This window comes from Octopus bimaculoides, chromosome 18 (genome assembly GCF_046866305.1).
Source record: "Octopus bimaculoides isolate indiv1 chromosome 18, ASM4686630v1, whole genome shotgun sequence".
Classification (NCBI taxonomy): domain Eukaryota; kingdom Metazoa; phylum Mollusca; class Cephalopoda; order Octopoda; family Octopodidae; genus Octopus; species Octopus bimaculoides.
In genome coordinates, this window is record NC_142945.1 from 12,242,698 (window position 1) to 12,260,044 (window position 17,347).

The 17,347-nt window shown below is 33.1% G+C and overlaps 1 protein-coding gene across 23 annotated transcripts in view; it reads right to left on the reverse strand.

Annotated features, from left to right (window-relative positions):
* Positions 1 to 17,347, reverse strand: part of LOC106868645 (transcription factor 12) — a 145,414-nt gene that overhangs the window by 98,893 nt on the left and 29,174 nt on the right. For 11 of the 23 annotated variants that reach the window (XM_089365769.1, XM_089365775.1, XM_089365765.1 and 8 more), the window contains exon 4: positions 523 to 558. The exons of the other annotated variants lie outside the window; for them this stretch is intronic. In XM_089365769.1, the coding sequence (XP_089221895.1) occupies positions 523 to 558 (36 nt within the window). The remainder of the gene's footprint in view (positions 1 to 522; positions 559 to 17,347) is intronic. 23 annotated transcript variants of the gene reach the window in all.

Here is a 17,347-nt window from a genome sequence, read left to right on the forward strand (position 1 = left end):
CATCACCATTCTTGAATAAAATAATTGTAATAAAGTGCCTCTACCTCAGATCATAATATTGTCTCTAGCAAGAATTTGATTTATGTTTAAAATTTCAACCCCCAAAGTCAATCACATTTGAAGGGAAAATATCTTTGTAGTCAAAATGACTGAAATACTCTCTGACTAAACTAAATAAGATTACATTTATTTTACTATATAAAACACCCAGTTGGAATAATGGTAATATGAAATGGGATCAAATGTAATATTTGATACATTTGCGTTCAATTCAATTGAACTGCATGTGGCATTTCATCTACCTTCCTTGAGACTTTTAAGTCAAGAAATTTAAGACATTCTTTGGCAGAATAAAGTTTTGGCAACCAGTTCAGAGACCAGGAGGAAATAAATAAATGATGAGTAAAATGCAATTCAAACCTCAGAATCTATTTAAAAGACTATAAAAACAACAGAACACAATCAATTTTAAAAGCATTGATGTTTTTAGTGGATTGGAAAGAAAATTTTCTGGAAATTTACCTGTGAAATATGACTGCCTGGTCTGCTGAGTGGAAGCTATGCCATGAAAAGAAATTGTAGAGAATGTCTTTCAAGATTCTGAATAATACTGAAGCAAATAACATATATTCCATTTTTCTTTATTGTGCCAATATTTTTTTCAAAAAGCTTAATTATGATAATTAATAACAGCTTTCCATTTTTAATTGCATAATTTACTAAACTTCAAAAAGCTCCATTGCCATTCATGAAAGATCATTTTAGGATGAAAATGGCAAATAAATATTGATCTCAGTATACAACTATGCCCAAACCCAGTATTATGTGTATCATTAATTAACATAAAAACTATATATATTATTATGTATAACACATGTTCCCTAGTTATGAATGAAAATATGGTAAGTTTCCACTACAAACTATTCTGAATAATTTGAACAACTGTATTTATTTAAAACACTACTAAAGAACTCCCCTGAAAATAGTTTAGGTATCCCTAATATTACTGAAAGGCAAGGATATCAAATATTTTTTAAAAAGATCATTTTTATACCTGCTCCCTTTATTATAGAGTTTAATATTTTTGAGAGAGATATTTGTTTTATATCAACAACATCTGACATTTGGCTGCCTTTAGCAGAGTTTATTCTAATGCAAGCATTCAAGCTAGGTCTCAAGTACGAGGATATTTTCCTTCCACCAGTCACAGAGCCCCTAAAAAGAGCCATGAGCATTGCACTTTGTCCTTTAACTAAGCTATTGAAAAAGATTATTTTAAGATAAACATGTCACAAAAGTTAATCCTATAAACCCCTTTTATTATATTCTCCACATTGATTAAAAAAAACAAACAACCTATCCAACAAACCTGTCATCAGACAGTCAGGGGAAACAATCTACATACAATATCTCACTAAATGCTTGATGTGTTTTCAAATAATCTAACAAATTAATATAGAAATATTTATTTAATGCCACATGAACAATCACTTTAGCACATGCAATTTATATTCCAAACTCAATTTTCAAAGCCTCATTTAACAGAGATCTTGATTTATTCACTCAAGTCTATTGACTTTTTTTCATCATCTTCACTGAGTCAGGTGAAATATGAACTTGCATATCTTCACCATTCCTACAACTTACCTAACAGACTAGGACTTAGAAATCATTAACAAAGACTTCCAGCTTCTTTCACAAAGAGTTTTCCTCCCTAACTCACCAAAATATGTCCAAAGCTTCACTGTGCTATCAACTTGTTGACCATCTATTATAAAAACAAAACAGCAAAAAAAAAAGAAAAAAAACTAATCCATTCTCTTGGCAATTTCATTATTTGTAGTCTTTCTTGGTTCATTCATCTCATTCAGACCAGGCAGCTGTAGAGGCCAGAGCATTTAATCATTTATATATCCATACAACATAGTTAATCCTATAAGACATAACAGAGAAATGTGAAAGACAGTTTTCCAAACAGAAAGTATAGTTCAATTTCTAGACATGATTGAAGCTTATGATATAGTGATCAGATTAATAGAGTGCAACATTGCCTAAAATTTCATCCATATACTCAGCTAAACCCAAAATATTTCCCTGGGCAAGTGTCCTCTACTATAGCTTCCGGCTGACCAAAGCTTTGTGAGCGGATTTGGTTGAAAGAAACTGAAAGAATCCTGCTGTATATGTGTGTGTACGTGTGTGTGTGTGTGTGTGTCTTTGTGTCTGTTTGTCCCCCACCACTGCTTGACAATTGGTGTTGGTGTGTTTATGTCCCCATAACTTAGCAGTTTGTCAAAAGAGACTGATAAGTATTAGTCACAAAAAAAAAACGATTGAGGTTGATCCATTTGACTAAAAATTCTTCAAGGTGGTGTCCCAACAAGGCCATAGTCTAATGACTGAAACAAGCAAACAGTTTTTTTTTTATATATTGTAAAAAGATATCTTTTACCCTTTAAATGTTATGAAAACCCTTCCACACTAAATGTTTAAGCACTTGGAAGTTTACATTGGAATTCCTGAAATGAGGACCAGTTCCCTCATTTTGGCCATTGTACTCTAATGGCCTTTAGTAAAGTTCTCAGAACTTTAAACTGAACCTTCAATTAAATGCTTAAGAGTGGAATGTTCTCGTTACATTATCCATACCAAGGATATTCTTGTATTGGTTATTCTTCTATTTCCATTTCAACCAGAGAGTATATTTAGATTGACTGACCCAGACTACCAAACTCACATTCACTAGGTAAAAATGTAACACTTAATCAAAGTTCATATCCACTATCCTATAATCCCATAGGGTAATTTAGTGATGGAAATTAGAGAGGCTTTTTAAATCTAACCTTTTTTAATGGTTGTAAACTGAACTATATTTTTTCTTGAAAAATTTTTTAAAAAAAACAAAAAAAAAACAGCATATGATAATCTCCCAAGTAGAAATAGCACAGAGATGAACAGGATATTTCAATGGAATAATCGAGAGAAAAAGTTAGGTTTAAAAGCTCCAAATTTCCATTATTTGATAAGGACAAACAAATTTCCGTGATTTGATAGGGACAACAAAGTGAATATAAGAGTTAAAGTATTTTAGTTTACCTAGTAGACATAAAAGTTCAAGCAGAACAGGTAAATGGCATCACAAGTAGAGTAACTAATATGAGAATGTTCTTGGAAATGGACAATGGAATAACAACAATCTACCCCTGTTGATTTAACAAAGAATTCTGTTCAAAATTCCAAGAATGTTACTAACTAAAAGTACCATTTGAAGAAGGCTGGAGGGTACAACGGCCAAAACATTGTAACTATAACAACCAAGATGAAGAACACTAATCCAAATATATCAATGTATAATAATCACTTGAGAGGTAAATATGATCAAATAAAGGGAAGGTAAAGGATGGTGTTATTTTCAAAATGAAAACTGAAACTACAACAGTAGTTATGGTGGGGCTATTTTTCAGTAAATATACTTTTTAGTTTTTCACTAATAGTGTTATGTGAGTTGGATGGAATCGGAGATGAGTCTTTTTTTTCTTTTACAAAAGGAAGGAGAGGATTTATCTATTTGATTATTATTTTCTATTGTGTGTGCACCCATGGATATATACATATATATATATATATATATATATATATATATATATATATATATATATATATATATATATATATATATATATATATATTTGGTGTGCAATAGTATTACTGGTTCAGATTTATAGTAAATCAATCACTTGTTCACTGCTTTCCTTACAGCAAAAAAAATGATATGGAATCGTCTGCACAACTCAAAGAGGAACAAATGTGATGCAGATTATTAAAAAGTACCAGATTTTCCCATATTTATACCATTTGCCAATATGCATTCACACATACACATGTTGTGTGTCCCATATGAAGACAGGTACACTGTATCTCTATGCATCATAGGAGGTAACTAAAACGGTTAGCAATAGAAAGGACATCCAGCCACAAAACAAGTCTCAAAATATCCTTTCTAGCTAATGGCAACTTAGAACTGATGGTGAAGCTGGCACTAGGACAATTTGCTGTTAGTCAATTCATCATCAGAACAATTTGTTGTTAGTATCCATGGTTTATAGTTTGCAATGTTTGCTTTGGTTTCAGTTTAAATTGCAGTTATGGAAAAGACATTTGTTTCATAACTCAGTGAAATGTGTAGGTGTCAAACCATTGCTGTAAGTGGTTCTTGGGTCTGGTTTAGTAACATGCAAAGTAAATAATAGAAGGTGAGTCCAGAGATATAGCAGAGATAACAATTATAACCCATTTATAAAACATCATTTGATTTTGTTAAAAAAAAAATACATTGATCACAACAGATCCAAGTAAGTGCCAAACTGCAAAAATTTATCCTGAGAGAAGAAGGTAGCCAAAAGAGAGAAATACTGAGATATGAACGAGAATATTAGAAATGTGATAGACATTTACGATTCTGAACATAAAATCTCTTGAAAGCAATTGCTCACTACCTGAAATGTCTTGATATTTAAAATTTTGTTTTTGTTTTGTTGTGTGTGTGTTTGTGTGAATGTTCCTTGATAAATTTTGGCTAAATAAATTTTGGCTTTAATTATTTTACTTCATATGTTAATATAGAAGTGGCATTGCGTTTTTCTACAGGCATTTCTTGCATTGATATATGTCCAGTGAAACAGAGGAGAAGGAAATAAAGAAAACGTAAAAGTAATTTATCTCAATACATTAGGTTTCGTTTTCTTTTCGACATACCATTCCAATTTTTGTTATTCCCCATATTTCAATACCATACTAAACTGAAAGAGAAATTTTGCATACTTTTTACCAGTTCAATACATTTTTAAGTACTGTTCAATAGCCTCAGGGTATTCTAACTTGAAGGGTGATGACAAATTCACCTGGGAATGATTTGACCATATATATATATATATATATATATATATATATATATATATATATATATATATATATATATATATATGCACACATATACACACATGCGTATATATATATATATATATATATATATATATATATACATACATTATGTATATATACATGTGTGTGTGTGTGTATACACACCAATACAGGAATTGCTAATCCAAAAGCCTGGCAAATCCTCTCTTTCTCTTGTCACTCATATCATGTTCACCACAAAACCCACACTAACCATAGTTAAAGCCTCATTCAGTTGATTCCATAGTATACCATTATTCTTTAATAGATAAGATAGTGAAGAATATAATGTGTGTGTGTGTGTGTGTGTGTGTGTGTGTGTGTGTAAGCTGATACTTATTTCATTATTATTATGTGCATACATTTCCTAGATCAGCAAGATATGCACATTTTCCTTAGTATGTTGCCTGAAGTAATATCCAGGCTTGGTTTCTTGAAAGTTTAATGGGAATAAAACATAATGATTCATTGAAATATATTCATCTTGATGTTCATCGGTTAGGTGCCTGCATTTCCCACAACCAAATAATCTTGTATGAATGTAAAGGAATTTGCATAATTCAGATTTCTGCATTTCAAATTGCCATCGCTGAACATGGCTTTAAGTTTTTCAGTCATTCTTTATTTCAACTGATGGTTGATTAATAACTTGCGTTAGATACTTCTCCAATGAATACTATACACACCAAGCCTGTTTTTATATTTATCACATAACTTATATTTGTGAAGAGAGTTTGAAATAGTCATGCTGAAAAATAATTTCATCTGTTCTTTTCGTTGCGTTCTTTCTGGTTGATTTATTCAACTGATTAAAAGTATCCAAGTAAGAAAAGAAAAATATATTGATTTTGTAAATCACATTTTAAAACATTTTCAAATTATTGATTATTTGGTACATACGAAAAAAAATTTCTTAAGAGGGAACGTTCGTATCAGGAACATGTAACTCTAAGCCAGATTTAGATAGAATTTCATCGGTATTTTTTTTTTTAGCCTCCGCCTTTTAGTCAATTTATCTGTACCTAATTTATACTTGCATACATTTACACTATTTTTTTTATCCTTGATTAAAGATTTCAAAAATGGTTAGGTGTGGCTGCATGGTAAGAAGCTGGCTTCCCAATCACATGATTCTGGGTTCAGTCCCATTGCGTGGCACCTTGGGCAAGTGTCTTCTACTATAGCCTCGGGGCAACCAAAGCCTTGTGAGTGGATTTGGTAGATGGAAACTGAAAGAAGCCCGCCGTATATATATATATGTATGTATGTATGTTTGTGTGTCTGTATTTGCCCCCGACGCTCTCACTTGACATCTAATGTTGGTATGTTTACGTCGCCATAACTTAGCGGTTCAGCAAGAGACCGATAGAATAAGTATTAGGCTCACGAAGAATAAGTCCTGGGGTTGATTTGTTCGACTAAAGGCAGTGTTCCAGCATGGCCACAGTCAAAATGACTGAAACAAGTAAAAGAATAACTCTTTGCCCAACCAAAGCGTTTTCGTAAATTTGTCCTAGACAACCAACCTTGTCTGACTTTTTAGTTAGGTCTTGTTTCATACGTTCTGAATAATATAAAGGTTTGCTTTCGTAAGACCCAAGTTATTCTGGTGGTTGAAAAAAAACTAGGAATGTTTATCATATATGATGTATGGATGCTAGGGAAATATGTCCTGTCTATAACGTGTAACACAAAGGACAGGCAAAGATTTATACAATTGTGTTTCCCATCGATTACATTAACTCAAAGCTCTTTATAACAAGTCCTGAGTAACTGAAAATACTAAATCTCTGTTCTGACTACTAACTAAACCTCCTGACTTTCCACAAGAAAGATTAAACAACAAACTGAATAGAAAATATTCCAGGTGCAAGACAGCGTCTTACACTAGCAATTACAAAACATCATTGTTCCAAATCAGACATATGTAGCAACTAGAGGTGGCTAAAGATGTTAGTTGTTCCTAAAAAATTCATTAATTACTTGTGTATTACGACCTGACTGAGCAGTTCAACAACAAAAGAACCCCATCAACTGTTATTTGAAATAGCTGGTTAATTATCATCTCATCAATTAGTATTGTTTTGACTGTTAACCACCCCTTTTCTTCTGTTCTTGTTTACAGCCAACTATTTTCTAATGTATTATACATATCTTTAGTATATTTGATTGAGTTTAAGAAGTTTCATTACACTTGTAAAGTTTACTTGTATTATATATATATATATATATATATATATATATATATATATATATATATATATATATATATATACATATACATATATATATATATATATATATATATATATATATATATATGATTACATGCAAGTGTATGCACATCTCAGGATTGGCATGATTATTGATGTGAGAGTGGGGGATAGACAGACAGACAGAGCCAGTCAGACGAGAGAAACAGAAGTCATGAGACAGGGGAGAAAAAGCCTGCTAGGGAAGACTGGTGTCGACATCTATACATCAACCTCTGGCCACAAACACAGAATTTATGTGTATGAGTGTGCATTCAAAATGATATGTTGATACAAAACAGATACATTATGATCTCACACATATATAAATATATATTCACAAAAACACGTAGTTACATTCAGACAAACTTTCATATATATACATATACAAACAAACATACATATTTCAAGGAGACAGTCTTTCTGTGCTACTGTTTATTTTGGCACTAAATCCACTGTTATTTCTTTTATAAAAATCAAGTAGTTATATGCTAGGCAAGCGACACTAATGTAACCCATAATTTTTCTGTAGATGTTGTAAATATTTATATTAGAAATATTTACATCAAAGGTCTTTCAATTTACCCTGCTCCACACGAGTGCTAAAAATACATAGGTATCAACAAAGATATATCATATAAAAGTCATGTGAACATTAGAGAACATTATATCAGACTTTAAAAAATATGTCTGTCGGAGCCTTCCCCTCACAAAACAATATTCCACAAAGCATGACATGAATCAGCACAACACTGTGCATGTCCAAGAGTCCTATAACTACCTGAAAATACGACCTTTGGAAATGTGCTATGCGTGAGAAGACCCGGCAAGCCAAGTGAGACCGTTGCCAGTGCCCCTGGACTGGCTCTTGTGCGGGTGGCACATAAAAGACACCATTTTGAGTGTGGCCGTTGCCAGTACTACCTGACTGGCCTTCGTGCAGATGACACGTAAAAGCACCCACTACACTCTCTGAGTGGTTGGCGTTAGGAAGGGCATCCAGCTGTAGAAACTCTGCCAAATTAGATTGGAGCCTGGTGTTGCCATCCGGTTTCACCAGTCCTCAGTCAAATCGTCCAACCCATGCAAGCATGGAAAGCGGACGTTAAACGATGATGATGATGATGATGATGATGATGTGCAAAGGGTAAAAGGGAGTTCGTTTTGATCCTACCTGACTTGAAATTCATGCACACCTGGATATGCTGTTTCATGAAGAGCGGGGGGGTGCATATTTCTGTTTGTGATGTTTGTATGTCCATATTTATTACTAATTGCATTAACTTATTACACTTGACACTTTTTTTTTTATATGCATCTGCTTTTTAGTTAGCATTGTGTGATTAAAGAACAACCACACATGCACAACATTATTTTAAAGTACAAATGGCAACATACAAAAAAGAAAAATGTCTTCAGAAATACTGCCAATTTTCACAATAAGTCACTATAAATATATTGTTTGTTATTTTTTTTTCCCCAAATAAACGCATGCACTATATACTCGTTGTTCACTTCAGTTTTATTATTGTTCTTATCTTGGTGTCCTTTGTCTTAAATCTTTCGTCACACCAGTTCAGCGACTCCCCATCCCACGTGTCACCTCCTGTCCTGTTCAATCCATTCTCATAAACATAAGAGACTAAACACTTTGAACAAACCCATTTTTAGGTACTTTCTGCTTAATCAATACAGAACTGAGCTTTTGACTTTGAAAGTTTTCAACAGGATGTTAGAGAGTTAAGCAAAAATGTTAACACAGTGCATTAATGTAGATTCATTTTATTTAAATATCCCATACATTTATAGTAACAACAGTAAGTTTAAAAAGCTTGACAACAAAACGGCCATAAAATTTTTTTTTATGTATTCAATCTAACAATAAAAAAACTTAACAGTTATCCTCATTTCAATAAGCAATATTTACCTATCAGTTTAGCCATCTCAAAATAATGTTTACAAATGTATGACAATACACACACACATATATATACAGACGTGTGTATGTGCAAGTGTATATACACACACACACGCACACACACACACACACACACAACTGGTGGTTAAAGAACCCTGATAAGTCACATCTGTTACCAAGAGAGGTGTGACAATACAATGTGCATTAGAGCATGCTGAAATGAAGCAATTCTTTTATGCTTAGAAGACCCACCTAGCACCCACACAAACTTCTTTCTCTTTCTCCCCTCTGCACACAAACACATGAACACACACACATTTATGTACTTGCTAATATAATGTATATACATATATAAACATAGACATAGATAGCTGAGTGATTAAGAAGACACTGTTGGCTGGTATCTTCTACTATAGCTGCAGCTTGACCAATGCCTTGCAAGAAAAATTTGGTGTGGAGAAAGCTTATTTGTTCCCCTCGTCCCCATACAAGCATGCTAATTGTAAACGAAAGTCACCATCATACAAGCAGCTTCACTTGCTTGCAACTCACCATGAAAGCATGTCAAGGTTATTGATGTTCAAGGAACAAAGGAACATATAACTTACTTGAAAACAGGTGACAGTTGGTGACAAGAAAAGCAACTGGGTAAAGAAAAATTTGTCTCAATAAAGCTTCCCTTTACCCATGGGGACATAGAAAAGTGGATAGTAAAATCACGATGTGTGTTCCAGGCACTTCTGAGAAATACAGGTACACCCATAAATTAAGAGATAGTGTTGTGGATCAGGAATAGTCCATTCGCTTGCAAAATTTTCAAATTCATTAAAAGCTTTATGGTGGCCATCACAACAACAAATATGTAAATAGTAGGGGACATAATGATCAGAATAGTTAAAATATCATATGAAAATATTCTACATAAAAGAAAACAACTTCCAATGTCAGTATTGACAACATTATATTTATAAATACACAAACACAAACACACACACACAACACACACAATTTAATGTACACAGTATATAGTTATGAGCTACTAATAGTTTCATACATTGGAGATATTTTCTAGGCAGGTTTTAATAACATGCTTAGTATCTCCAAGTAATCTTCAGGCTCTGAGCACATGGCCTATACAAGTTACAAATTAGGACAATAGAACATTGATTTGTAACTTGTATAGGTCATGTGCTCAGAGACTGAAGATCACTTTGAGGTACTAGGCATGTTATTAAAACCTACCTGGAAAATATTTCCAATGTATGAAACTATTAGTAGCTCATAACTATACACTGTGTACATTAAATAATATTCATCTCTCATCAGATGGAGTACTTTCTTTGTTGGTGTTACCCTAGCAGAAAAGTAAACTCTGTGTGTGTGTGTGTGTGTGTGTGCACACGCGCACATACATGCCATCATCATTTAACATCCCTTTTTCCATGCTTCAGATCAACTAACATTATCTGACAGAAAATAAAGCCCCCAAATTCTAGTGAAAATAGGTTCGATGAAAATATATTTATCATTATCATCGTCGTTTGACATCTGCTTTCCATGCTAGCATGGGCGCACACACACACACACACAAAATGATTTTAGTTTCTGTATATTTTAGTGACAAGTGAAAGAATAAACTAAAAAAACATATGCCTTAAATCAAATTTAAAAAGCTAAAGTCTTTCTACATGCTGTATTTAACCAAGCCCTCTTTATTAACAAGTAGTTTTATCACAATCCAATGACAGAATTTGACAAAGTTACAAAAATTATTTTGTTATCATAAAGATACATGTACAGATTAGAATTTTCGAAAGTACAATCAGTTAAGACAGTAAAATATAAAAAAAGAAAATTAAACACTAGTGAAAAACATGTAAGATATGATAACCAAGACAGATATATGACAAAATTGTATTTAGAACAAAGTGAGATTACAAAAAATATTACTTTTTTATGAAGAACTAAGCAATCTAATAATATAACTAACTGGCAGTGTGTCTCCATCACTCTCACTGTTTGTCCACCCTCAAAGGGAGATCATGCTGAGTTTGATCTCTTTTGGCTACTTTATACCACCTAAAGCGTTACTTGCTTGATGGGAAATGTCATGAATATATTTATGAGAAATTTAATTGTATTTTAATTTAATAAATATTTTTGTTTTAAAAATTAATATTCAACATTTTGTGTAAACATTATGAAATTTGAATAAATAAAATTATAGCCATCACTCTTGTGTAACATTATCACCTAATATTACTCACAGTGGCAAAAGTATGTTCTTAACAATACCAGTCATACAAAGAGTAACACTTGTGGTTATACTTGGGATCAAATAAGTGGACATATAAGAAGTATATCTGGTTTGTAATGGTTTCAAATGAAATTTATGTGATAAACCTGAAATAAACTGGTTCAATTTAACTTTTAACAACATCCTGTTGAAAATTTTCCCAGTCCTGTAATAACTGAACAGAAAATAGCCAAAAATAGTTTTGTTTATCTAATGTTATTGTTTAATATCCGCTTTCTATGCTGGTATGGGTTAGTCAGTTTGAAGGGAGCCGGCCAGGTAGAAGATTATCCTAACAACAAGCACCCCTTAGAGTGGACAAAGTGCTTTTTATGTGGCACCAGCACAGGTGAGGTCAGTTTGGCATGGTTTTTACAGCTGGATGCCCTTCCAAATGCCAACCATTTCCCTTTTTTTTAATGTAAGCAGTCATTTGTGCAAAAATAATGCACATGTGTCGGTGTTAATTACATGATATCTAAAGAAGATGGTGAAAAGAAAGATGTTAGTATTAAATGCAATAGTAAAAAAAAAAAAAAAAGAACACGAACACACAAACATCACAAACAAAAAATTTCTTCCAGCTCTTTGCAGCTTATTCATTATGGAATTTACAGGTAAGCTTTAACTCCCATAAGAAACAACATTCATGTATGCATGTATTTCAACACATGTAGGGCCAAAGTTGTCTGCTGCCTTTTGTTCTATACAGATTACTCTGCTGGGTGGTCATATGATCAAAACTCAATGAAAAAAAGTTGAAAAAAATATTTCACATTTGATCTTGTTAGTATTTTGGGACCAACAATATTTGCAAAACGTTTACTATTTAGCCATTCTTCTGGTAATATTTCTTTCAAGTCACTTGATGAAACTTTGGAAAGTCAGACATTGAGTGTTCATGGAAAAAAAGAGATTCCGAAGCTTTATCTGCCACTGATTCCTCAATTAAATCATTGAATAAGTCGTAAGTTGTCACTCAAAGAATGATTAGTGGCTATTCTTGAGAGAAAATTTCAGTTAAAAACACAAACACTAAAACAAAAATCTCAAAGATTCAGCAACACATGGATCAATGTTTAATGAACATAGCAGAATATAAATAAACAACAGAGGAAGGGATTTAAGTTTCCTTCTTTCAATGAGAGACTGTAACTTCTTTTAACCCTTTTGCATTTAAACCAGCCATATCTGGCCCAGATATTTTACTTATTTCATGTTCGAATTGACCAGATTCAGCCACTTATACTGACCCTACACTGCCATTCTAAAAACAAACAATCACATCGTTGAAATTTCAACATTATAAGATAATGTGTGATTCAAAACAACGTGAATGAATACGCATTACATTTGACAGAGTAAACTGAATGCTTGGTTCAGTTTGTGTGGTTTCACATGGTATAGAACTGATGGATAGGATATAGTGCAGTGCAGATTTGTCATAGAGACTGTTAAGATCTAATATATAATACGTAAAGAGGAAATTATTTTAAATGATCTACTAACAGTAAGATTATACCTCAGTAACACTATATATTAAACAATTTGTAATGTTTTTCTTGCATTAACTTGAAGTTATTTTGAACAAGTGTCAAAGTAAGATATATTTCTTAAAATTATAGGCCAGCTACAAGATACTTAGTTTGTACAGCTATTGACTAGAAAAAATTTAATACAATGTCATCTGATCGTTAACAAAAGGTTATTTGCATTATCATAAATTGTTTTAGGAAAGCATTTTCTTTAGCTTAAATTACAGGTAAGTTTAGATATCATAATTATAGCCAAGACAACAAAAATCAGAATGAATGTGGTACAAACCAAAATGTTAGAAGAAACATCCAAAACCCAGCAACAGAATGAAGGGACAAAAGCAATAGTACAAAGACAATGTTAACTATATGGACTTCACAAATGAAATGATACAAGACGGAAACACATGAAAATGTTTCTTGCGACCCATTCAACATATCTAGTGGGTGAGACAAAAAGAAAGATATCTTGGTACTAATAGATAACCTATATCAACTGCATACAACTACTAAAATCAAACAAATTTCAAATCCAGAAATTTAGGACAGATTTCAGAGAGGAGGTTGGAATTCTTGCTGCAACTTATAAATAAATGTTTCCAGATTTATCTGCACTGTATTAACCTTTTTTCTTAACATCTTGCTGGAAAAGCCTTAACCCTTCAGTATTCAAATTATGCTGTCAAATGCAATGCTTATTTATTCATGTTGCTTTGAATTAATCCTGCATTATCTTGTAGCTCTGAGATTTTGATGAGGTTACAGTTAATATTTAGAATGATATTGTAGGGTTAGTGTGAGAGGCCAGATCTGACCAGTTTGAGCACAGAACAAGAAGAATATTTTGGCCAGATATGGCCCGTTTAAATGCCAAAGGGTTAAAAATGGACTTCTTTATTCAATTTATAATGTATTTACTTGTGGTCAGATTCTAAAAATGACAGTAAGATAAAAACTGCAAAAATTCAGCAATAATAATAGCAAATATGGCAGAATGTAAATAAATGAAAGGAGGAATTAAAGTTTTTTCTTTAACTTCTTTAAAGATATAAATAAGATTGGTGTGATTCAGGAAGTCACAGATAGTATAGGGCTGACAAATATACACTCTCAGACGGATTCATGTAGTACAGAATGTTAAGAGTTAAATAAAGAAAACTAAGTTTGTGATTAACTGCTACTAAATATATGGAAATGAAAAGTTTAAGTATAAAATCTATCATTACTCGTACATTTTGTTAGGATAATAAATCACTAACAAGAGGAAAATTAATATTTTTGCACATACAAATAGGTAATTGGTATGTATGTTTGTTCACAAATGAATATTGTTGAGTCACAAGAGGTGATGTTACTGTCACTTCTCTTGTCATGATATCATCCACTACCTTTATGCCTTAGAAGACGCATGGAATAAGTAATCCTTTACTTGAAAATCAGGCAAGGGTGTATGACAGGAAGGGCATCCAGCTGTAAAAACAATGCCCTGATAATATATTCATCTAATTTACACTAGCATAGAAAACAGATTAAGAAATATATATATCATCATCTTAACATCTATTTTTCTGTGCTCAAATGGATGAGAGGGAATTTGCTGAAAATTTTCTACAATCATTTGATGCCCTTCTTGTCAGAGAAGACTGAAAACAAAGGGCACGGCTTGCATGAAGGTGACATTCACTTACAACTCACACACAATGTCAAGCCAAAAAGACAGTAACACACACAAGGCGGTGAGCTGGCAGAAACGTTAGCGCGCCGGGTGAAATGCTTAGCGTCTGCCATTACGTTCTGAGTTCAAATTCCGCTGAGCTCGACTTTGCCTTTCATCCTTTCAGAGGCAATAAATAAAGTACCAGTTACGCACTGGGGTCGATGTAATTGACTTAATCCCTTTGTCTGTCCTTGTTTGTCCCCTTTATGTTTAGCCCCTTGTGGGCAATAAAGAAATATATATATACACACACCTATATAAAATAGATGCAGCTAATGTAGAAGATATTGCTCTCCAAATGGCATGTATCAAGCCTAAATGGAAGGTAAGGCATTGTTTGTATACATGAGCTTCGAAGAAGAAAATACAAGAAAAGCCATAAAAGCACGGAAATAGGAGGAGTTTAAATATTATGGTGATTGGTTATGCTTATGCGTCGTTTTGGTGTCAAAATTTACAGCGTATTGGTTAATAAAAATTCATTTCAGAAAAATATGTTCAATTGTTAGTGGAGGTACCAAGTTTACTACTTCAAAATTTTTATAATTGCCATATTTTCAATAAAAAGTGTTGTTAATGGGCTTTAAATATATATATATATATATATATATATATATATATATATATATATATATATATGGATTAGGTAGTGTATGAGAAGAAATGAAAATTCATTGATATGGATCAGTAAGTATATAGGTTAGGAGTACAGGAAACTCTGTGTGTCTGTACGCGTACACACCATTTGGTGATTTGATACAGAACTTAGTGAATAAGTGTATGAAGGTGACATAACCTTCCTCAAGTCCACTTGTCCTTAGTAATGACAATTAAGCTATTGTTTATCACAAATATTTTTGTGGAACTAATGTGAGGGGATGATTTAAGTAGGCTGAGGAGTATCTTTCTACAGTATAAAAGTGTTTTAATTTTTAATTTCCTCTCCACAAGGTGGATAATTTCATGTGGCAGATATAAATTATTTAAACTTACACCATGCAGAAATTCAAAAGCTAAAATGTGTATATTAATTTCGTTTACATGCAGTGGATAATGGATGTGGTAAAGGGAGGGGGGTGGGTGGAGATATTTAGATGTGATGACAGTGTTAGTAGAACTATAGTGCTTCAAGTTAGTTCTCATTTCCAACTTGTATAAGAAGCAAGAGGTGACTGAGTAAGGACTCATTCAACAGGAGTTGGGTTGTCAACATCAACAGACTTAACAGCTGCAGGAGCAAAGTAGGAACGAAGACTGAATATCTACCTGGAGTTGTTTACTTTGCTGGTGCTACTTCTGAATATCAGTTTCTGGTGACAAGTCAATATACAAAAGGACATGTAAACAGAAAGTTTGGTTTACTTCAGCAATGGTTTATCATTTTCATCATCCTCACTACCTTTACTGTCACCAGTAAGAGCTTCTTCTGCTCTATCTCCTTCAGTTAACATCTGATATCCAGATTCTGATAGCATCTTCTGTAACATGTTTCTCTTGCCCCTCTAAAATCCACAACAAAAATCACTTGCCTTGAATTCTTCAAAATTGTATTCTACCTCAACATTTATAATCCCCACAAGCACTGATTAGACTGGTAATCTTCAGTGTCCTCCACGAAACTGCTAAACTGAATATTGCTGACTTGAGGTTTTAGTTTTTTCTTTTTCTTTTTATTATTTTCTTATTGTCCTAGTGTCTCTTCTATCACAGTGAGAACTTCATTCATATATCATTTGTAGTCTACAATTATACATCAATCTATTGATGGAACTGTGGCAGTAACATTGAGTGTTAAGAAAATACAACTTATTTTCTCATCATTACTGACAAGATGGTGACTGAGTCAGTAGGTGCATTGTCAAGAATTAACACTGCCTTCATCTCTCAGCAGAGAATTTGAAGACATCTTACTGGGATTTATGCATTTCAAGAATGAAATGTGAGGAAAACCAGTTGTTAAAAATAAGCAAGATTTCACCACAATGCACTCGTACATCATATCTTTCAAAACTCACAGATATGACTTTCCAGCCATCACTAATTTTAAAAGATACATACTGTTTGTGTTTATATGCTTGAAATCAATGCACACATGCTCTTTTCTTGATCTGGTGACAGTCAAAGAATTCTGCGCATATCCTCATGACATGGAAATGAAAGCTCAGTTCACGGAATGTTGGTACCCCATGTTCCCCGAAACTTCAAGATCCAGTGATTGGCATACAAAGTCATGATATTTATTTGGGGGAATGAGACTAGCATCATTCTCCCTGATTTGCTGAAACATGGCTGCACCATGAACAGCAAGTGGTACACTGATATGCTAAAAAGATGTAGAGAAACCATTAACAAGGAAAGGATCTACAATCACTATTTCAATGCACAATCACATCTCCGGCAACAAATCAAGCAATTAGCAAACTGGACAGGTCAGTGACACCCCATCAAGCACACAGCTTGGATGTGGTGCCTCAAACTTTCACTTGTGCTAATCAAGAACAATATTTCAGAACAATGATTTGATAACAGATAAAACGAAGGAAGCTGTAGAGAAATAGGTCAAACAGCATACACTAAATTTTTTTCAAAGGGAATTGGAAGGTTGGATTCAGCGGAGGTAAATGCATTGCTTCTGAGGGAGACTATGCTGAGTAGGACCTTTGTAAAGAG